Here is a 23,995-nt window from a genome sequence, read left to right on the forward strand (position 1 = left end):
GGGGCGCCTGGGTGGCTCAGTCGTTAAGCGTCTGCCTTCGGCTCAGGCTGTGGTCCCAGGGTCCTGGGACCGAGCCCCGCATCAGGCTCCCTGCTCCACGGGGAGCCTGCTTCTCTCTCTCCCCCTCCCCTGCTGTGTTCTCTCTCTCTCTGTTAAATAAATAAATAAAAATCTTTAATAAAAAAAAACACAAAGAGATACACCTAGATACAATTTAGTGAAACTGCTAAGTTAATAGAAAAGTCAAACAAAGAGGAGAATCTTGAAAGCAGCAAGAGAAAGAGGACTCATCATGTGCGGGAAATGACAATACAGATAAGACTAATTCCTCATTAAAAACGATGGAGAACAGAAGACAGTCAAATGTCATGTTCAATGTACTGACAGAAAAAAACATATAAACTATGAATTCTATGTCCAGCAAAACCATTCTTCATAAATGAAGATGAAATAAACATATTCCAAGTTAAATAAAGCTGTTGTTAGCAGACGTGCCCTACAAGATATACTAAAGAGAGTTCTTCAGGCTGAAAGGAAATGGCACCAGACACTAACTCAGATCCCCAAGAAGGAATGAAGAGCATGGGAAATGGTAAATATGTGCAAAAATATAAAACACAATACAAATGGATAAACAAAATGTGGTATATACATGATCATAGATAATTATTCAGCCTTAAAATGGAAGAAAATTCTGACATATGCTCTCATGTAATAAACTTGAAGACATTATGCAAAATGAAATAAGCCAGTCATGAAAGGACAAATATGGTATGATTTCAACTACATGAGGTAGCTAAAGTGGTCAAATTCATAGAAACAGAAAGGAAAATGGGGGTCTGAGGGAAGAGGGGGTTGGGGAGTTATCATTGTTTAATGGGCACAGTGTTTTAGTTTTGTAAGATGAACAAAGCTCTGATGATGGATGATGATGACGGTGGCACAACATTAATGTATTTAAAGCCACTCAACCATACAATTAATGATTAAAATAATACATTTGATGTTACGTATATTATACCACAATTTAAAAATAAGCTTAAAAAGACAATACAATTCAACATCCACTTACGATAAAAATTCTCAAAGTGGGTACAGAGGTGACATACCTCAGTATGACAAACTCACAGCTAACATCATTCGCAATGGTGAAAAGCTGAAAGCTTTTCCCCTAAGATCAGGAACAAGATAAGGATGCACACTTTCACCACTTACATTCAACACAGTATTAGAAGTCCGTAGTCAGAGCAAGAAATAAAAGGCATCCAAATCAGAAAGGAAGAAGTAAAACTGTCACTATTTGCAGCAGACATGATATTATATATAGAAAACCCTACAGACTCCACAAAAAAACTGTTAGAATAAACCAATTCAGTAAAGTTGCAGGATACATAATCAATGTACAAAAATCTGTTGCATTTCTGTACACTAATAATGAGCTATCAGAAAGAGAAAGTAAGAAAGCAATCCCATTTACAATTATATCAAAAGAATAAAATACCTAAAATTAAATTTAACCACGGAGGTAAAAAACGTGTCCGCTGAAAACCATAAGACATTAATGAAAGAAAGTGGAGAAGACACAAATAGTAATATTCCATACTCATGAATTAAAAGAATTAATATTGTTAAAGTGTCCATACCACACAAAGCAATCTACAGATTCAATGAAATCTCTATGAAATTCCGGGTCATTTTTCACAGAAATTGAAAAAACAACCATAAATATGCATGGAACCACATAAGACCCTGAATAACCAAAACAATCTTAAGAAAGAACAAAGCTGAAGGCATCAAGCCCCCAGATTTCAAACTATATTACAAAGCTATAGTAACTAAAACTTAAAAGTACTCTATCAGCATAAAAACTGACACATAGATCAATGATATGGAATAGAGAGCCTAGAAATAAACTGATGCATATATGCCAATTAATTTATGACAAAGGAACCAAAAAGATACAATAAATGATATTGGGAAGACAGGATATCCACATGCAAAAGAATAAAACTGGACCACTATCTCACACCATACACAAAATTTAACTCAAAATGGATTAAAAACTTGATTGTAGGATCTAAAAACCATAAAACTCCTACAAGAAAACATAGGCAGTAAGTTTCTTGATAATTGGTCTTAGTGATGATTTTTTGGATTTGACACCAAAAACAAAGGCAAGAAAAGCAAAAATAAACAAGTGAGATTACATCAAACTAAGAAGCTTCTGCATAGCAAAGGAAACCATCAACGAAATGAAAAGCTAACCTACTGAATGAAAGAAAACATTTGTAAATTAAATTATCTGATAAGGGGCTAATATCCAAAAATACAAACCATCCAATTAAAAAATGAAGAGAGGACCCGAATAGACATTTTACCAAAGAAGACATACAGGTGGCCAACAGGTACATGAAAAGATCCTCAACCTCACTAATTACCAGGGAAATGCAAATCAAAACCACAGTGAGATATTACCTTGCACCTGTTAGAATGGCTAGTATCAAAAGGAAAAGAAATAACAAGCGTTGGTGAGGATATGGAGAAAAGGGAACCCTTGTACGTCGTTAGGGGGAGTATAAATTGGTGCAAACACTACGGAAAACTGTTTGGAGGTTCCTCGAAAAATTAACTATAAAACAACCACATGATCTACTTCCAAAGAAAATGAAAACTTATACTAAAAAAGATATATGCATGGCCCCAGCTTTACGGCAGCAGTATTTACAATAGCCAAGACATGGAAACAATCTAAGTATCTACCGATGGATGAACAGAAAGAAAATCTGGAATATATATACACACTAGGATATTGTTCAGCCACAAAAAAGAATGAAATCTTGCCATTTACAACAAGATTTCCAACAAGGTCCACATGGATGGACCTTGAGGGCATTATGCTAAGTGAAATAAAACAGAGAAAGACAAATACCATGTGATCTCACTTATATGTGCAATCTGTAAAACAAACAAAAAAACCCTAAGCTCATAGATACCATGAACAAACGTGATTGCCAGCGATGGGATGTTGGGTTGGGTGAAATGGGTAAAAGGGGTCAAAAGGTACAAATTTCCGGGCGCCTGGGTGGCTCAGTTGGTTAAGCGACTGCCTTCGGCTCAGGTCATGATCCTGGAGTCCCGGGATCGAGTCCCGCGTCGGGCTCCCTGCTCGGCAGGGAGTCTGCTTCTCCCTCTCACCCTCCTCCCTCTCGTGCTCTCTGTCTCTCATTGTCTCTCTTGCAAATAAATAAAGTCTTAAAAAAAAAATTTAAAAAAAATTAAAAAAAAAAAAAAGGTACAAATTTCCAGTTTTAAAACAAACAAATGAAAAAGGACTGCTGATATTATATTACATGGTTTAATCAAGAAAAAAAGACAATACAGACCTTTTTTTGCCTTTACACTCTTGATTTCTTTAAAAACCTATGATTTCTTTTAAAAAGCGATAATTTTTAAAGTAGAATTATAACATATATTATTGAGTTATAACAACTACATACACATGAATGGCAAAGCAGCCCAAAGATGTATTAGAGGAAAGTCGCTATATTTTACTGGAATTGAGTCAGTGTTTACTTGAAGTAGATTCTTATAAGTTAAAAGTGCATCTAGCAGCCATTAAAAAGTTTTACAACAACCTAAATATATATATTATAAAAGAGCTCTAGTTTCAGCTTTGATAAGCAAAAAGCTTAGAAGGTTGTCACTCCAATCCTTACAACAACAAAAAAAGATGGACAAACTGAAAAACAACTAGTTTTCTTTGACTCATCAAAGAAGAAAGTTGCAGGGCAAACTGTTACCCTGTAATCTGGAGAGACAGGTGTATCCAAAAAGACACAAAGATCTGCTTGCCTGTATCAAAAGTAACTAGAGCTATAAACTAATAGGAATACTTAAATGGTAATTTTGACAGAATACTGGCGCTTAAGGGTGGACTAGCAGGAGAATGATAAACTTTCAGGCCACAGTCTTGAGAAATGCCCCCATATTTTTGTGGGCTTCACCTCCAGAAACTCCCTCAGGCTACAGTGATGAAGCTCTGAATAAGATAACTGTGTCTCTGGCAAAGGGAGGGGAAGAATAGTCATTGTGGATTACAGAAATACCCACAGCATTCTCCTTAAACATCTACCATCTAGAGAAAAGGACTTTGCCAGAGCTTAAGTCCCTTATCTCTGCTGGGGGAAGAGAATCCCTCCCACTCCAGTCTTCTCCAGCCTCTCTGTCCAACCTAAGGAGAGAAGAAAAGAGTTAATAGGGATTCAAAAAATAGACCAGGAACACTACAGCCAAGGAAGGTAATAGGAGGCAGTGGGGAAAAGCTGTCTCACTGGGAGAAAACTTGTCAAGATCACAGTCCCAAGATACAGGCCCATGAAAAAAGTGATATTTAATTGAAAGATTATGAATGCTTCCTTTCCCTTACAATTTACTACCACACCAAAAGGGCTCCAGGATAATTAGAGTAGATTATATAAGAGAGCATCTTACGATAAAGACTCTCTCAGAAGAAGAAAAAATGGAGAAGCCCAGAGTCAAAGGGGGGGTAAAAAAAAAAAAAAATACCAGACACTAGAAGCCTTTAAAGCTTCTGATACATACAGCCACAGCTAACATTAAACATAGCAGCCACATTAAAATAAATCTATACCCTAACAGCCTAATAACCTCCGTTTCTACTACCTGATACAGGTCTAGCTTTCAATAAAAAATTGCAAGACCTGCCAAAAGGCAAGAAAAACACACCATAAAGAGACAATAATCAACAGAACCAGACTCAGATATAACACAAATATAAAAATGATCAGACATGGAATTTAAAATAACCGTTTAATATGTTAAGAATTCTAATGGGGGCGCCTGGGTGGCTCAGTTGGTTGAGCGGCTGCCTTCGGCTCAGGTCATGATCCTGGAGTCCCGGGATCGAGCCCCGCATCGGGCTCCCTGCTCAGCGGGCAGTCTGCTTCTCCCTCTGACCCTCCTCCCTCTCATGCTCTCTGTCTCTCATTCTCTCTCTCGCAAATAAAAAAAATAAAAAAAAAATCTTAAAAAAGAATTCTAATGGAAAAAGTAGACAACATGCAAAAATGCCAGGTAAGAATATATCTTTTTTCAAAGATTTATTTATTCTAGGGGGAGGAGGGGCAGAGGGAGAGACAATCTCCAGCAGGCTCCCCACTCCAGCAGAGCCTGCCTCCATGCTAACCCACAACTGTGAGATCGACCTGAGCCAAAATCAAGAGTCAGATGCCTAACCAACTGAGCCACCCAGGTGTCCCAGGTAAGAATATCTTAAAGTATTATCTTCCACATGTAGCTATATATCATTCTAACGAAGAATTCCTTAAGAAGGAAAATTAAAATAATAACTCAGTCTAAAGTTTAATAGTTTTAAATTTTTTCTTGAAAGTTATAAACTTCTGAAATTATTTAGTTATTTATGTTCTGTGGAAATGGGAATCTGGTGTTTAGAATTATATAGACATCTGTTACAGCCAAAGTTAAAATGGAACAAAACTGATTTTCATTTTATTTCCCCTCCCTTATATGAGCTAAATCATGGTCCCCAAATCCATATATTGAAGTCCTAATCCTCAAATGTGACAATATTTGGAGATAAGACCTACAAGGAGGTAATTAAGGTTAAATGAGACCATAAGGGTGGGATCCTAATAAAACAGAACTAGTGTCCTTATAAGAACAGACACCAGAGAGCTTTCTCTCTCTCTCTCTCTCTTTCTCCACCTTGTGAGAACACAGTGTGTAGGCAGTCATATATGTAAGTCAGGAGGAGAGTCTTCACTAGAAACTGAATTGACCCACACCTAGAGCTTGGCCTTCCCAGCCTCCAGAACTGTGAGGAAATAAATTTCTGTCATTTAAGCCATGCACTCTGTCATTTTTTGTTACGATAGCCTGAGCCAACTAAGACATTTCTCTTTTCCCTTTGGCAAATTTTCAAAATAGGTGAAAGGGGCCCAAAGAAACAGTAAGAGCTATAAGGAGAGCCAATGGCTAATTAACTCACAAACCAAAAATAAAACTCATGAATTACTGAAAGGAAATTGTTTAGCTTTCCAACAAATTTGGACATAGGTTATCCTCCCTTTCAGTTTACTTCATTGAATTGATATCTGAACTTACTATAAAAAGCATAAGAATTTGTAAGTAACTTGGAAACTACACATGTAGACAAGAATAAAAGCAAGCTCTTATTACACTAGTTAGCTTTCCCTCTCTCCTTCAACAAAAGTTATTATGTGGTAGAAAATTCTGTTTTTACAGTATATGATTTCATAACCCTGTCACGATTTGTTTGGTATCTTTTAAAGATTCAGCTTCAGGGGTGCCTGGGTGACTCAGTCATTAAACGTCTGCCTTCAGCTCAGGTCATGATCCCAGGGTCCCTGAGATTGAGTCCCACATTGTGCTCCCTGCTCCGCGGGAAGCCTGCTTCTCCCTCTCCCACTCCCCCTGCTTGTGTTCCCTCTCTCGCTGTGTCTCTCTCTGTCAAATAAATAAATAAAATCTTCAAAAAGAAAAAAAAAAAGATTCAGCTTCAGCTTACTGATGGAGAAATTTTTCTTAAGCCAGTACCCAAGTTTATTATACACGGAGACAGTACAGACATATTTAATGTTATGTATGTTACAAAGTTCCCATTTGACTAGCATTCAAATGCAAGGGACAGGGGTGCCTTACTTGCTGTCAGTAGAGCATACGACTCTTGATCTCCAGGTTCTGAGTCTGAGCCCCGTGCTGGGTGTGGAGAGTACTTAAAAATAAATAAAAACTTAAAAAAAAAAAAACAAATTCAAGGACCAAAACTGACAGGTTTGGGCCAATGAAAATTAGTTAATATACTTTTGTACCCTACCCTTCATCTTATCCTTGCTGCTCAGTAATAATTTTATTCATCTCTGACAACTGACTTTTGCAAACAATTTCCTTTTTAGAGATGCCTAATTGGATTCTGCTACTTCCATCTCAAAAGACTTTGCTGTTGAGAAGACAGGAACCATTCAACAACTTCGGTTCTTTCAATTTTTCTCTAAACAAAAGTATTTCTTCTTCTACACTCTGTTCTTTCCAAAGCTAACAAATACCCTAATGGGTATAATGAATGAATGAATAAATTTTAACCATACCTCTGGAAGAGATGAAAAAGCTTGAAATAAACAAAAAAGGTGGAAACATGTATGACTGCTGAAAGTTTACTTCTACACAAGTGCTGTGAATCTGGAATATACCTACACAAAAATGAGGTAGGTCAGCATACTTGACAAAATATATATATAAGAAAGGCAGTGTCAGAGATTACTGCCTTTTCTGATGTTACCAAATTAATGGCTAAAGTTAATTTCTCATATGCTTAGAAATTTGTTAGATTTACACAGAAAATTAGTACATTCCTATTAGAGCAAAAAGAAATTAAAAGTAGGAAAAAGGGGGTGCCTGAGTTGCGCAGTCAGTTAAGCATCTGACTCTTGGTTTCAGCTCAGGTCGTGATCTCAGGGTCATGAGATCAGAGTCTGCTTAAGATTCTCTCTCCCTCTACCTCTGCCCCTCCCTGTTCACATGTACACACACATTCTCTCTCTCAAATAAATAAATCTTAAAAAAAAAAAAGTAGGAAAAATAACCATAAGAAGGTAAGTACTGCCAGTTTTTTTTTAAAAAGTTTCCTTATTATGAAAAAATATGTTTATTATTGGGAGAACACAGAAAATACCAAAAAGAAAAAAAATTACTAGTAATCTTACCATCCTTTCATTTTCTACTCATTTTTTAAATTATAAAAATAAGACTGGACACCTGGGTGGCTCAGTTGGTTAAGTGTCTGCCTTCGGCTCAGGTCATGATCTCAGGGTCCTGGGATTGAGCCCAGCGTTGGGTTCCTTGCTCGGGGTGGCGGGGTGGCGGGGGGGGGAGTCTGCTATTCCCTCTCTCACTGCCCCTTCACCCCCAGGTCGTGCACTCTCTCTCTCTCAAATAAATAAATAAAATCTTTTAACAAAATAAGATTTTAGGGGTGCCTGGCTGGCTCAGTCAGTAAAGTGCATGACTCTTGATCTCAGGGTTGTGAGTTCGAGCCCCATGTTGGATATGGAGATTACTTAAAAATAAAAAATAAAAAATCCTTAAAAGAAATAAAATTTTATATAATGACCTTTTCAAATTATCAGATAACATATGGATATGCTACAATAATAATTGAAATGGAAAAGCCAATCTTCAAATTCAAATAGAATTACAAGGGACCCAGAATAGCCAAAATATCTTGAAAAATAAAATCTTGGAGGGCTCACACTTCCTAATATCAAAACTTACAACAAAGCTACAGTAGTCAGGAAAGTGTGGTACTGACAGAGACAGACATATAGATCAATGGAATAAAACTGAGAACCAGAGAATAAATCCATGCCCAATGAGCTGATTGATTTTTGACAAGGTCAAGACTATTCAATGGGGAAAGAATAGTCTCTTTAACAAATGCTCCTGCGACAACTAAAAATCCACATGCCGAAGAATAAAGCAGGACTCATAGCTCAAATCATATACAAAAAATAACTAAAAATAGGGGCACCTGGGTGGCTCAGTTTTTAAGCGTCTGCCTTCAGCTCAGGTCATGATCCCAGGGTCCTGGAATCGAGCCCTGCATCGGGCTCCCTGCTCAGCGGGAAGCCTGCTTCTCCCTCTCCCACTCCCCCTGCTTGTGTTCCCTCTCTCGCTGTGTCTCTCTGTCAAATAAATAAATAAAATCTTTTAAAAAAAAAAACCTCAAAATAAATGAACAACTTAATATAAGAGGTAAAAACCATAAAACTCCTAGAAGAAAACACAAGGTAAACCTTATGACCTTGGATTTAGCACTGAATTTTTATTTATTTAGTTTTTTTAAGATTTACTTATTTATTTTAGAGAGTGAACAGGAACAGGGGTGGAGAGGGGCAGAGGGAGAGAGAAAATCATGAAGTAGGCTCCCTGCTAAGCACAGAGCCTGATGCGGGGCTCGATCCCAGGACCCCGAGATCATGACTTGAGCCGAAACCAAGAGTTTAACTGACTTAACTGACTAAGCCACCCAGGTACCCCACCACTGAATTTTTAGATATGACTGACACCAAAAGTATGAGCAACAAAAGAAAAATAGGCAAATTGGACTTTATGAAAACTTAAAGCTTTTGTGTGTCACAGGATACTAGCAAAGTGAAAAAAATCTATAAATTGGGGGAAATTTTTGCAAATCATTTTCTGATAAGGATCTTTTGTCTTGAATATATAACTCTTACAACTCAACAACAAGAACAAATAATCCAATTTAAAAATGAACAAAGGACTTTATTAGATATACAATTAAGATATACAAATGGCTAAGAAACACTTGGGAAGATTCTCAACATCACTAACATTAGGTAAATGTAAATCAAAACCACATTGAGATACCATTTCCCACCCATTAGGATGGTTACAATCATGAAGAGAAAATCTAAGCAGGCCAATTATAAGAGAGATTGAAGCAGTCATCAAAAACCTCCCAACAGGGGTGCTTGGGTGGCCCAGTTGGTTAGGTGTCTGCCTTTGGCTCAGGTCATGATCCCAGGGTTGGGGGATCAAGCACCACGTTAGGCTCCCTGCTCAGCAGGGAGTCTGCTTCTCCCTCTCCCTCTGCCCCTCCTCCTACACATGCACACACTCTCTCTCTCTCTCAGGTAAATAAGTAAAATATTTCAATAAACAAGCAAACAAACAAAAAAACTCCAACAAAGAAAAGTCCAGCATGAGATGGCTTCACTGGTCTATTCCACCAAACATAAAAAAAGAATTAATACATATCATTTTTTTAAATCTTCCAAAACTGAAGAGTGGGGAACACTCCCAGACTCCTTTTATGAGGCCAGCACTACTCTGGTACCAAAGTCAAATGAGGACACTACAAGAAAAGAATACTATAGGCCAATATCCCTAATGAATATACATGTAAAAATTCTCAACAAAATATTAGCAAACTGAACTCAACAGTATATTGAAAGGATTATACACCATGACCAAATAAGATTTATTCCTTGGATGCAGGATAGTTCAATATATGCAAATCAATCAATGTCATACACCAATTTAACAAAATGAAGGGTTAAAATCATATGATAGTTTCAATAGATATAGAAAAAGCATTTAACAAAATTCAACATCCTTCCATGATAAAAACTCTCAACAAATTGGGTCTATATGGAACATATCTCAACATAATGAGGGCCATATATGACAAACCCATAGCTAACATCCTATCAATGGTGAGAAGCCAAAAGTTTTTCCTCTAAGATCAGAAACAAGACAAGAATGCCCACTCTCACCACCTCTACTCAACACCTCTACTGATGTCTCAGCTAGAGCAATTCAGCAAGAAAAGGAAATAAAAGGCATCCACATTGAAAAGGAAGACATGAAGTGTCTATATTTGCAGATGACATACACAGAAAACTCTAAAGACTCCAAAAAAACTGTTAGGACTAATAAACAAATCCAGTAAAGTTTCAGGACACAAAATCAATATAAAAAAATCAGTTGCATTTCTACACTAACAACAAATTATCAGAAAGAGAAATTAAGAAGTAAATCTGATTTATAATAGCATCAAAAAGAATAAAATAGGAACAAATTTAACCAAAGAAATGAGGGATCTGTACAGTGAAAACTACAAAACATTGCTGAAAGAAATTGAAGAAGACACAAATAAATGGAAAGATATCCCATGTTCATATTGGAAGAATTAATATTGTTAAAATATCCACACTACCCAAAGTGATCTACAGAGTCAGTGCAACCCCTATCAAAATTCCAATGGCATTTTTCACAGAAATAGAAAAAAAAAAAAATCCTAAAATTTATATGGAACCAAAAAAGATTCTGACTAGTTAAAGCAATCTTGAGCAAGAAGAGCAAAGCTGGAGGAATCGTACTTTCTGATTTCAAACTATATTATAAAGCTATAATAATCAAAACAGTATGGTATTGCCATAAAAACAGACACATAGATCAATGGAACAGAACAGAGAGCCCAGAAATAAACCTATGCATGTATGATCAATTAATTTTTGACAAAAGCACTAAGAATGTACAGTGATGAAAGGACAGTCTGTTCAGTAAATGGTGCTAGAAAAAAATGGATATTCACACACAAAAGAACAAAACTGGATCCCTACCTTACACCATACACAAAAATCTACTCAAAATGGATTAAAGACTTGAATGTAAAAACCGAAACCTAAAACTCCTAGAAGAAAACATAGGTGGTAAGTTCCTTGACATTGGTTTGGCAATGACTTTTTAGATTTGACACTAAAAGCAAAGGCAACAAAAGCAAAAATAAGGTAAGACTACATCTTCAGAGCTTCTGCACAGCAAAAGAAAACATCAACAATATGAAAAGGTAATGTACTGAATGAGAGAAATATCTGCAAACCACATAGCCAATAAGGGGTTAATATGCAAAATATAGAAGAACTCATATAACTCAGTAGCAAGAAAATAAATAAAAACTTTTAAATGGGCCAAGGACCTGACTAGTCATTTTTCCAAAGAAGATATATAAATGACTAATAGACATATATATTCAAAGGAAACAAAATCACTATCTCCAAGAGATGTCTTTATACTACCATACCTTGTTCACTGCAATATTATTCATGATAGCCAAGATATAGAAACAATCTTTTTTTTTTAAAGATTTTATTTATTTATTTGAGAGGGGGGAGGGGACAGATAGAGAGAGAAGTAGACTCTCTGCTGAGCAGGGACCCCCCGCCGAGATCAAGACCTGAGCCGAAGTCAGATGCTTAACTGACTGAGCCACCCAGGCACCCCTATAGAAACAATCTTAAGTGTCCACTGATGGATGGATAAAGAAAATGTGATATGTATATATATATATATACACACACACACACACATATACACACATATTATGTTCATTATATATACACACACATATATATTATGTATATACTATATGTAACATATGCATAGTATATATGAAATACAGCATATCATTTACACGTAGAATTTTTTTTTTTTAAGTTGAACTTATAGAAACAAAGAGCAGAATGGTGGTGGTCAGGGGCTAGGGGGCAAGGGAAATGGGGAGAAGCTGTAATAGGGTACAAATTTTTAGCTATAAGTGCTGAGATCCAATGTAAAGGTAACTTTATGAAGTGATATATGTATTTCTTTTTGAATTCCATCAAACATTTATTTTTTTATTATGTTCAGTTAGCCAACATATAGTACATCATTAGTTTTTGATGTATTGTTCAACAATTCACTAGTTGCATATAACACACAGTGCTCATCACAACACGTGCCCTCCTTAATACCCACCACCTGGTTGGTTACCCCATCCCCCCCACCCCCCTCCCTTCTGTAACACTCAGTTTGTTTCTCAGAGTCCAGAGTCTCTCATGGTTTGTCTCCTTCTCTGATTTCTTCCCATTCAGTTTTCCCTCCCTTTGTGATAGATTAATTAATTAATTAATGTGATATATACATTCATTATGGGATTCCTTTCACAAAATATATGTATATCAACTGTTCACATTATACACTTTAAATATATTACATTTTTGTCAATTATACCTCAATAAAACTGGAAAATAAAATACTTAAAAATAAAATAAAAGCCACCATGGCAGCACTTTGAAGGAAAAAGAAACAAAAAAATGTATTTGATCTGTAAAACTTCTTGGGGCGCCTGGTGGCTCAGTCATGGGGTGTCTGCCTTCGGCTCAGATCATGATCCCAGGGTCCTGGGAGAACCCCGCATCGGGCTCCCTGCTCCGCAGGGAGACTGGTCTCCCTCTCCCACTCCCCCTGCTTGTGTTCCTTCTCTCGCTGTGTCTCTCTCTGTCAAATAAATAAATAAAATCTTAAAAAAATAATAAAACTTCTCAATAAGCAATATCAAAGATAATAAAGGTGAAAAATAAAATTCAAAAGGAATTTTGATACAAAGACTGAGTATACTAACAGCACAATTAAGTGTCTTATGATGGTAATAACTGTTAATAACAAATAAAGTAAGAGAATGAAGATTTCACATATAAGGAGTAGGTCAAAGGAGTTAGAACAGGAGATACCAAAAGCATAGAGCTCTAAGAATGGTTTATAGGGAAAATGCTAAACATGCAAAAGCAAGAAACAGGATTGTGAGAAAGTCAATAGGGTCAACAGTGCTGACGTGCATTGAAAGGGAAGAAAGTGCAGAAAAAGGAGGGGCTGGGGGATAAAAAAAATTCTAGGAACAAGAACATTACTATTAAAAAATGGAATAAAAAAAGAGCCAAGCAGTTCCTTGTGGTTTTTGTACATTGTACAGACTTCCAATAAACAGGGCATCTGGTTCACTGATAAGAACTTTTTAAGGCCCTATAGCATAACCTAGATAATTCCAGAAAGCAACTTATACCTCATCTGCATGATTATGCAAAGTTGTTTCACAGTTTGAGTTTCAACTTTGTGAAAATGACAGAAGAAAGCACTTCAAATTTGATTTACCTAGGTTAAAAGCTCAGAGGGCAAAAGTGAAGTAGTACTTCCCCTGAAGAAGAAAACAAAAAGAAAACTCAAAAGGGAAGAGGGTAATCTATAAAACAAAATAGTAAAGAAGACAGACAAAGCAGGCCGTAGCAGTCAAAATTGTCAGACAAAGAGAGCATGCTTCAGAAGATCAGTTTGGTGTCAGTATTCCAAACTTCCATTAATCACCTCAAAACGTATACCTCCACCTTAACCTCTTTCCCTCTTGCCTCCTTCACCCTGAAAACAAAGGATTCTTTTAACTGTCTGTGTCCTTAAGAATTTTCCAAATCGTGTTATTCCTTATTCCTGCCCTCTAGTGTCCAAAGATAAAATATACTGCTCTTAGCTAAGACTAATTTTTTCACCTGTTCTAACCTTCATCCCACCTGTTCCATCATCATCAGTCCCCTCCCTCGGTTGTATTATCAACTTCTCTCTCTTTACTAGCTTCCTTCTTCAACATATAAACGTGCTCAGGTTCTTTCCATCTTAAAAATACAAAAGCTCTGCCTCTACCCTGCAACCACTTCATACTCATTAACCAGAATGAGCTTTTCCAACACACAAACCCAATTAATTTGATATTCTTGCTGAAAAATCCCTTAAGAATTCCCCATTACCTGCAGAAAAATTTTCAAAATACTAAGCTTTATTTCTGACCAACAAATGTTCCCTCACTGGGCCATATTCTGTCATGGACTTATCCAAGTTATTTATAATTTTTCCATTTATTCCTCAGATACCTGTGATTCATTCTCCAATATTTGGCACAAAAAACACTGCCTCATATTTCCTGCCTGTACTCTCAGACTGAGATACCAATCTTTTGTCAGTGTTCTCTTTCCATCCTCCCATGACTTCTCATGCATCCTATGGTGTAATCTGTTTTTTCTTGTCTGTCACCTTCTCTATACCATGAGTAAACTGAGAGTGAAGACTGACTTGTTCAGCTCTGTAGCGACACCTTTCACAGTTTTCAATAAATAACTATTAAATGAATGAATGATAGATCAGCAGCAAAGACACCAAAAAGCTGATGCTGTAAACCAAGTGTGAAGCATCAAACACTTCAAAACTCATTGAAATGTGTTCAAATTTTAATATTTTACAACATTGAAAGCAATTGTTTTATGGAGCTTACAAGGGAGCCAACAAAATAGCCTGTCTTCCCCTGGGCCTTGTTATATGCAGACATGGATCATCTCACTATCAACCTAAGGATGAGCAGACACAAGGAAAGGCAGTGCTAAAGATGATGCAGAGAAATGGAATCAGAGCCTTGATTTAACTACATTTGATCACTGCTTTATCTCTGAACTTTTCCTGCTGGATGAATCAAGTTCTCTTTATTATTTAAACCCTAATCTTTTAAATTCAAACTAATTGAGTAAAGTTAATTGCAAAATGGCCCCAAATTCCTCCCATCCCTCTCTGCACACCCCTTTGCAATATGACTTAATCCCTCTTTCGTAGAAGAGGTGTAGTCTCTTTCTCCAGTCCTTGAATCTGGGCTTGCTATATGACTTATTTTGGCTAACTGGACATTAGCAAATATGACATAGCAGAAGCTTTAAAAGTGCTTGTGCATTAGGGCTTTCCCTTTCTTGCTACCAAGAACCTGGACTACGAAGTCAAGAAGCCCTGGAGACTGAAATACCACATGTAGAGAGAGGCTACAGCTCTTCCAGGCAAGGTTTTAGACATGTGAGTGAGGCCATCCTAGCACATCCAGCCATAATAAATCCAGCCCCAGCTGACAAGAAATTCCTCACCAACACACAGAATGTTGAGAAATAAGTCTTTGTGCCTTTACATCACTAAATTTTGGATAGTTTATTACACAGTGTTATTGACTGGATGTTTGTGTCCCCACCAAATGTATATGTTGAAGCCTTAATCCTCAGAGTGGCTGTACTTGGAAATGGGGACTTTGATGAAGTAATTAGGGTTAAATGAGGTCATAAGCATGAGGCCCTGATAGAACAGGATTAGTGCCCTACTAAGAAGAGACACCTGATTTCTTTCTTTCTCTCTCTCCACCACCTACAAGCCAAGAATAGACTCCTCATCTGAAACTGACTTTGCTGGACCTCAATCTGAGACTTCTAGACTCCAGAACTTTTAGAAAATAAATGTCTGTCATTTAAGCCATCCAATCTGTGGTATTTTGTTACGGTAGCCCAAGCAGACTAATACATACAGCACAGTGAACTGACATAATGAGTCTTAGCACCAGCCCTGCTAATTATTTTTAAAAGATTACTATTAAGGGGTGCCTGGGTGGCTCAGTCAGTTAAGTGTCTGCCTTTGGCTCAGGTCATGATCCCAGGGTCCTGGGATCGAGGCCCAAGGCCGTGTCTGGCTTCCCGCTCAGCGGGGAGTCTGCTTCTCCCTCTCCCCTGTTCATGCTCTCTCACACTCTCTCTCTCTCCATCTCTCTCTCTAAAATAAATAAATAAAATCTTTTAAAAAAGATAACTACCAAAAAACTATTATTTTTTGAGATGTAAATCAAGTTTTAATTTTTGGTTTAAGCTAATAACAGGTTGCCTTTTGTTGTTTTAGCTCTTCATCTAGTATTACTGAACCTTGGAAGTTCTTTTCTGAATGTCTAAGATTGGACAGAGTAAAAAATGTTGCATCTATCCATCAAAATAGGACTTAGCTACTGTCACAGGGTCCTAGAACAATGTATTTACATTAATTCATTCAAATATTTGAGCACCTACTATTTAACTTGGCAATAGCTGTAATAAGGATGAAAGAAAACATAATCCCAACTCTGAACTCCATTGAAGGAAAGAAACAAACAAAATGGACCATTTGTAGTATAGGTTATAGACTTTCATAGGTGCTTTCCACTTTCATATCATCCACAGCTTCATATTTTATGCACTAATACCCCAAAACCACCTTTCCAAATACCAAATCAGGCTTTCAGATATAAGTGCATTAATAACTTCAAGGCACAGTATGGTGGTACTGCCAGTTTTGTTATTTTACCAATACAGCAAAATGTATACCATTATTTATCTATTTTATTAGTTCAGGGAATATTTATCTGTTACCACAAATTTTATATTATTTTGCTTTTATTTTTTAAAATTCAGGAAAATGGTAAAATCAAAAGGCTGACAGCAGTGATAACACAAAAAGGAAAAGATGGAATTCAAGTATACTGAAAGCAGGAATCTTTGGTCAGCTGACCATGTGCTAAATTTTTAAGTAAAGGACACTATATAACCATAGGGTATATATAAAAGACAAATAGAAGTAATAAAAGAAGTGGAGACATCCTTGGAATTATGAACTGTTGATTATGAATACAATATTAGTAATCCATATACAAAAGAAGCATCATGGGTCCACAGAGCTCTTGATGAAATGCTAGTTATAGATTCCTTAATCTTTTCAAGATGTCAAAATGAGAATATGAGATAAGAAATTACTTGCAAAAATTAGTCAGAATAGGTAAATCTATAAAGTGGATTAGTGGTTGCCTGGGGCTGGAGTGAATGGGAGAAATGGGGAGTGACTCTTAACAGGCACAGGGTTTCTTTCTGGGTGATGAAAATGTCCTAAAACTGATTGTGGTGATGGTCGCACATCACTAAATACTATAAACTAATGAACTGTAAGCTTTACATGGGTGAATTATATGGTATGTGAATTATATCTCAAAAAATATATTGCTGATTAAAGCTTTAACTTGAGGGGTGCCTGGGTGGCTCAGTCAGTTAAGTGTCCAACTCTTGATTTCAGCTCAGGTCATAATCTCAGGGTAGTGAGATTGAGCCCGGCTTCAGGCTCTACACTCAGCCAGAAGTCGGAGTCTGCTTGAGATTCTCTCCCTGTCCTTTTGCCCCTCTCCCTGCTTGTGTGCTCTCTCTCTAAAATAAGTAAATCTTAAAAAAAAAAAAAAAAGCTTTAACTTGGAAGCCTCAACAGTTAAAAAGATAAGAATATGTCAATGTTTAGTATTGACATAATCTAGGCTCTTCTTGTTTTAAATAATCATGTCCTTTATTCCAAGATTAAAAAAGAAGTAAAACACTTTTACCATACAAAATTATAATTTTTTTTCTCCCTTGGAAATAGAACATTCTCCCTGAAACAAGTAAATCTATTGTCCAACCTGTATACCCTCTACTTTCATACAGATTTTCAGGAATACATGTAAGTAGTAGATAGCCTCTATAACATAGTAAATCCTATAATCAAAGTATGAATAAAGAGGTGAGGAAGTACAGTGATTGGAATAAATCATCCTTACAGAGTTTACTATTATCTCTTTAATTAGAGAACTTTCCTAACAATCTGCAACTTACCTTCATCATAACATTTAGTGCATATTTTTGATCTTCTCGCCTTGCTGCAGCATTTGCTTCTGCAGCTTCTTTTGCTCTTTCTTGTGCTTGTAAAATAGATTTCTCCCTTATTCTTTGCATCATCTCTTTGTCAACTAGAACAAGAAATATCACTAAATTAGGATTATGATGAATGTTTTACTTAGGAAAAAACTGCTTAACATACTGATCCAGGACGCGATGGTGGGAGGGGGGACCAAACTTCACATGGAGAGATGAAAACATTTCTCACTATTAAACTGGCCAAGCTAACATTAAAAAGTAAGCAAGCAACTATAACAGCAATTAATTACTACAGAGGGAGAGAACAAGAGAGAGAGAGAAAATATGAATGAGAGAAAGTGGGAACAAAAGAAAGGGAGAATAAGAGGGGGAATGATAGATGCCTGGGTGGCTCAGTGGGTTAAGCATCTGCCTTCGACTCGGGTCATGATCCTGAAGTCCCAGGATTGAGTCCCACTTCTGGCTCCCTGCTCAGTAGGGAGTCGTCTTCTCCCTCTGCCTGCTGCTCCCCTTGCTTGTGTTCTCTTGTTCTCTCTGTGAAATAAATAAATAAAATCTTTTAAAAAGTGGGGGGAATGATGAGGACAGGGAGAGGGATATAAAAGGGAGAGAGGGTAGTGAAATGAGAGGGGGGAAGTGGTAAAGAGAAGGGGATGGGACAGGATAGAGGGAAAGAGTACACATTTATCTTTCTCCACTCTGTCAAGAAACCAGGGCTATTTGCTTATAAACCTAATCACAATAAATCATCACTATGGGGTCTCCTAGAAGAGAAGAAGAGGGTTTTTTTTGTGATATACAATATCACAAAAATATATATACTTCTTCATTAATGCATTAATATATACCAACAAGTGTAATAAATACTATAATTTCAAAGTAGTGAGTATAAAAGATAAATGTACTTTGTGATATAAATGTATTTGTGATACTTCTTGATACAGCTGTTTGTTGCCTACATTCATGATTGAAGGGAATGCTAAATTTCAGTTATCGGTTAAAAAAAAGTCTGGAATTTTAATTTTCAAAGAAATTGCCTTAAAAAGGAAAAGGAAAAAAAAAAGCATGGAATCTTTTCTCATTCAAGATCTTGACTAGGACTTAGGACTGGAATTAAGTCTGAAGCCTCTCCCAACCCTCCTGTTTAATAACAGAGTGACAGACAACTGGACCAGATTCAGGGGTAAACTAAAAGAACCTACTTTCACATCTAAAAGAAATGAAAAGTATACCAAGAAAAAACTTCAGGAAAAAATTAAGCAAATATGTTCTGAAAGATGAGGAAAACGTGGCGTATAGATTGGATCTAGTTCCACACACTTTATGTGAAAAACAATCTTGTTAAAGAAATAATTTCACTGAGTTGCTGTGTAACTCAGTTTGATTTCTAAAGGAATCTCAAACCTGGTTTTTGAAGTAAAATCAATACTCATTACTTATTACATAAACTAGTTTTAAGACTGTTTTGATTAGTCTAAATCAGAGATTGGCATACCATGGCCAAATCTAACTTGCTGCCTGTTTTCCTCTAGCACACAAGCTAAGAATAATTTTTACATTTTTAAATAGTTGAAAAATCAAAATAATATGACATATAAAAATTAGATAAAATTCAAATTTTGGTGTCCATATATATGTATTGTCTATTGGCTGCTTTTGTGCTACCATAGCAGAACTAAGTAATTGTGACTGAGACCATGGGGCTCATAATATTCAAAATACTATCTGGTCCTTTACAGAAAAAATTTGTTAAGCTTTAGTTTAAATAGTCAAAATTTGGAAGGGATGACCATATTACCATGAAAGAGAAGAATCAAGTAGGTGTGAATTGCAAGCAGATGTATAGAACAGAGAGGAAGATCATGATTAGGAAAGAAAATTCCCTTCCCACTCCTGGAAAAGACAGCCAAGCAGTTAAGAAGAGAATTTGACATAGAAGAAAGTGTCATGTAGGGAAAAGTAACAGGTTTCCTGATGATTCTTCTTTTTTTTTTTTTTTAGATTTTTATTTATTTACTTGTGGGAGACAGAGAGAGAGAGAGAGAGAGCGCACACAAGCCAGGGGTAGCGGCAGGCAGAGGGAGAAGCAGGCTCCCCACTGAGCAAGGAGCCCAATGTGGGACTTGATCCCAGGACCCTGGGATCATGACCTGCGCCGAAGGCAGATACTTAACCAACTAAGCCACCCAGGCGTTCCATGATTCTTCTTTATATCTTAACAAGTTGGCAGACAGAATGTTTCCTGGAAACACACACACACACACACACACACACACATTTAAGTCAGTGGTTCTCAAGCCTGGTCAGTCATCAGAATCACCTGGGGTCCCACCACTCCCAATCTGTTTATTTTAAAATAAGCCATTGTAATAGGTGATGATTCTGGTCCCATATTACTTTAAAATTAAGATTATCAATAAGAACTGAAATAGATTAAAGTGTTTACATTTGATCTTAGGTAAGAAGTCAAAACACCCTGGGTGTGTTTCACGACATAGTCCCAGGCCCCATCTCAGACTTACTGAATCACAAAGGAAGGAGTGAGTAGGACAGCAAGAATCTGGTTTTTAAAAACTCTTCAGTTAGTCTGGAACTCACTAAAGAGCTAAAGTAACCTGGCTATGGTAATCTACCTTAGCCAGTATTTTCTGAGCTGAATACTAGACTTTACAGAAAAATTCTATCTGGTCCTGGGGATTACAAAATTAGATTTCACTGCAAGATATCAAGAAAGAATTAATATAAAGAATGACTGGGCGCCTGGGTGGCTCAGTTGGTTAAGCGGCTGCCTTCGGCTCAGGTCATGATCCTGGAGTCCCGGGATCGAGTCCCGCGTCGGGCTCCCTGCTCGGCGAGGAGTCTGCTTCTCCCTCTGACCCTCCCCATCTCATGTGCTCTCTCTCTCTCATTCTCTCTCTGTCAAATAATAAATAAAATCTTTAAAAAAAAAAAAAAAAAAAAAAGAATGACTGCAGGGTGCCTAGCTGGCTCAGTTGGAAGAGCATGTGACTCTTCATCTTGGGGTCATGAGTTCGAGCCCCATGTTGGATGTAGAGATTACTAAAAAAATAAATTAAAAAAAAAAATGACTGCAATCTCCCCATTCTCAGTAGTTCCTACTGAAGACTTAATGCCAGAGGCCTACGAGAAATTTCAGGCAGTAGATATAAAGCCCTAGAATACATGACAACTAGAACAGGGAGGAAGAAAATAAAGGTAAAGCAGTAGAGGGCAATTACGACCCACAAAGCCAATCGTGGCAGAAGAATACTCATTAAGAGTACAGAGAATAGGGGATCTCAGCTTTGCACATTATAACCCCTGAAAAGCTTTTCCCACTCACAGAAATTGATTTGATTGGTCTAGGGTGAATTTCAGACATGTGTATTATTTACAAGTTTTGCAGGTGATTCAAATATGTAGCCAGGGTTAAGAACCACTGCTCTAGAGTCAAACTGCTAAAGCTCCAGTTCCAGTCTGCCACTTACTGTGCCAATTATTCAATCCTTCTGTACCTTACTAGCCTCACCTTAAAAAAAAAAAAACGGGGCTGGGAGGGTGGTAACCTAAGTAATAGGTTGTTCTGAGGATTACCAGATGCATTAATGCCTAATACAAAATAAGTGCTCAATAAAGATCATATCAAGAGGCCTTATCCTCTGAAGACACAAGCCCACATCTGCTTGAGAACTATTACAAATGTGCTCTAACTTTTGAATTATTCAATCTTTAAGTTATTTAAGTGGTAGCTGAAGCACCATGTCATTTAAATCATGCTCACGTTCCTACTTTTTCTTCTAGAAGAGAAACAATTGTTCTGAAAAAAAATTTTAAGGTATAAAATATAAAAAGCACAACCAGATGAACATCTTTTAATAAAAAACTTACCACCTGACACAGAAAGGGTCTCCCACATGGCCACTTCTTTTTTATACAAGGTGAATACAATAGTGTCATTCCCAATCTTGGCTTTGCTGTTTTCATCGTCTATGGGCGCATAGAGAAACACTTCAAATAAAAATGGAGAAAAGTTGACCTATTCAGAAGGGGGTAAACGGAGGTTAATTTAGTTACAGAAAATAAAGACACAGCCGTTAAGAAACAAATGATAGAGACCAAGATCATTTTCTTAAATGCCTGCTATAAATTTACTCGATTAACAAGGCATATGAAGAAATCCTGGATAAAAATCATCTCTGGTCTGATGACATCTGTCTAAAGATGAGGTATCACCTCATGAGATTCGGTTTAAAAAAAAAAATAGAACTAAATTTTAGGATGCTTATCTGCAAGAACGCGCCTGCGGCGTGTACATAGAAGCGCTCTTAGAAGCTTCGGAACACACCCCCGGGGACCCGGCAGGCACAACTCGAGTTCCTACCTTCAAATAGCTTTCCGTGCAGAACACGTCCACGTCTCTGACGCAGACGCCCCGGAGAGGCACGGAGATAAACACCGCAGTCTTCGTCTGCTGCCAGTTGTAATCGCTAACCTGCAGCGGCATCCCGCGAGGTGTCTGAACAAGAGGATGCGGATGGTTAGGACTAGCCACCTGCTCGGTTGCTAGGGAAGCCGGGGTTACCACGCACCAGCCCTTCCGGGTCAGGCCGGGCCGCGGCGCCCCGCGTTCCCAGCGTGCCCCGGGCGCGCCTCTGCGACCGCCCCGCAAACTCCTCTCGTGACTGCCCGGGCGATAGACCACTCCTGTGGCTATTATCCGTTCCCTGGGGCCTGAGTGAATCACCGAAGAAATAGGCCTTCATTTTAAGAAAAGAGCCTTGCGCCTGAGAATGCAAAAAAAAGAAAAAGAAAAAAAGGAGTTACCAGAGGGACCAGACCTGTAAGAAGCAGGTGCACCGCCCCCGTGCCTAGCAGCCCTGGCCTTTTGTTCTGATGAAGGCTGTCAGAACATCATTTGGTGTTACTGTTTTGGAAATTACCTGGGAGCTTGGCCTTACTATTGTAGTGGTCCAAATCCTCTCAACTGTAAGGCCACCAAAAGATCGTAGATAGGTTTCACTACATGGTTTAAGACCTGGGAAGAAGTGGCATTATGACTCATGTGACAAACGCTTGGCTGCAACTCAATCTGTAGGATAGCTTGGATTTACACGGATACATTTTACAATTGCTTAAGAAGACTTAGTTCTGGAAGGAAAACTTGAAGGTGGTGTAGTTCATCCTGCATATTTAAGGAATTTGAGACCCACACACTTAACCCCATTGCCACTTAGATTAGTGGCAGAATCGTGATTAAAATCCTGCTCTCTTAACTCCCATTGCAATGATCTTTGCCCAGGCTGCGTTCTCTAGACTCAGTTTATAAGTTACTGGAATTTGATGTTTAAAAAAGAAAACAAGAGTGGCTCAGTCCCTTGGGCATCTGACTCTTGGTTTCCACTGGGGTCCTGATTTCAGGGTGGAGAGAGCAGAGAGGCCTGGGCTGCGTGCTTTGGGAAGAGTCTTTGTGAGGTTCTCTGACTCTCCCTCTGCCTCTCCCCTCGCCCCTCTCTCTAAAATAAATAAAATATTTTTTTTTTAAAGAAAAAAAAGGACAGAGTGAATTTACATGAAATTTAAGCACCTATGAACTACTTGCCACCTATGGATTTGGATTTTAAACTTTTTACTTTTGCAGGCCATTAAAACAAATTTCAAACCTCCTGAAAATATCCTTGAGAACAGTTTAGGACCAGTAGACTTGGAAGAAAAAAATATCATCTTTTCCCAAACAGGCCACCCCTCAGTACCTTATCTTATTTTGTCGGAGGTTCATCATCTCAAGGTTCTGTAACTTTGACTACTGGGAGCCATTCTTAGATTTCTTTCCCTTTATCCTCACTTTTGGCATTTTCTCCCCTTTGATTCTATTCTTACTTTTACCATTTTGTTTCAGACTTTCCTGTGTCTTCAAAAGAGAGGATTTATGCATTTCTTTCATATAAAATTTTAAAGGCTAGATTCTCTGACTATATAAAAAGTGAAATAATGTATGTATGGAAGATAATGAAAGGGATACATTGTGTCATTTGGGGCTTTTAAAAAAATCT

The 23,995-nt window shown here is 37.5% G+C and overlaps 1 protein-coding gene across 1 annotated transcript in view; it reads right to left on the bottom strand.

The window, feature by feature from the left end:
- The window catches only part of DNAAF4 (dynein axonemal assembly factor 4), a 59,111-nt gene extending 36,509 nt beyond the window's left edge, over nucleotides 1–22,602 (bottom strand). Inside the window, exons 1-3 of the mRNA XM_021694016.1 lie at nucleotides 22,327–22,602; nucleotides 21,834–21,981; nucleotides 17,904–18,037 (exon numbers count right to left, since the gene is read on the bottom strand). Coding sequence (XP_021549691.1) covers nucleotides 17,904–18,037; nucleotides 21,834–21,981; nucleotides 22,327–22,449 — 405 coding nt within the window. The 5' untranslated portion in view covers nucleotides 22,450–22,602. The remainder of the gene's footprint in view (nucleotides 1–17,903; nucleotides 18,038–21,833; nucleotides 21,982–22,326) is intronic.
- Nucleotides 22,603–23,995: the final 1,393 nt, after the last annotated feature.

Source organism: Neomonachus schauinslandi, chromosome 9 (genome assembly GCF_002201575.2).
Source record: "Neomonachus schauinslandi chromosome 9, ASM220157v2, whole genome shotgun sequence".
Taxonomy (NCBI): domain Eukaryota; kingdom Metazoa; phylum Chordata; class Mammalia; order Carnivora; family Phocidae; genus Neomonachus; species Neomonachus schauinslandi.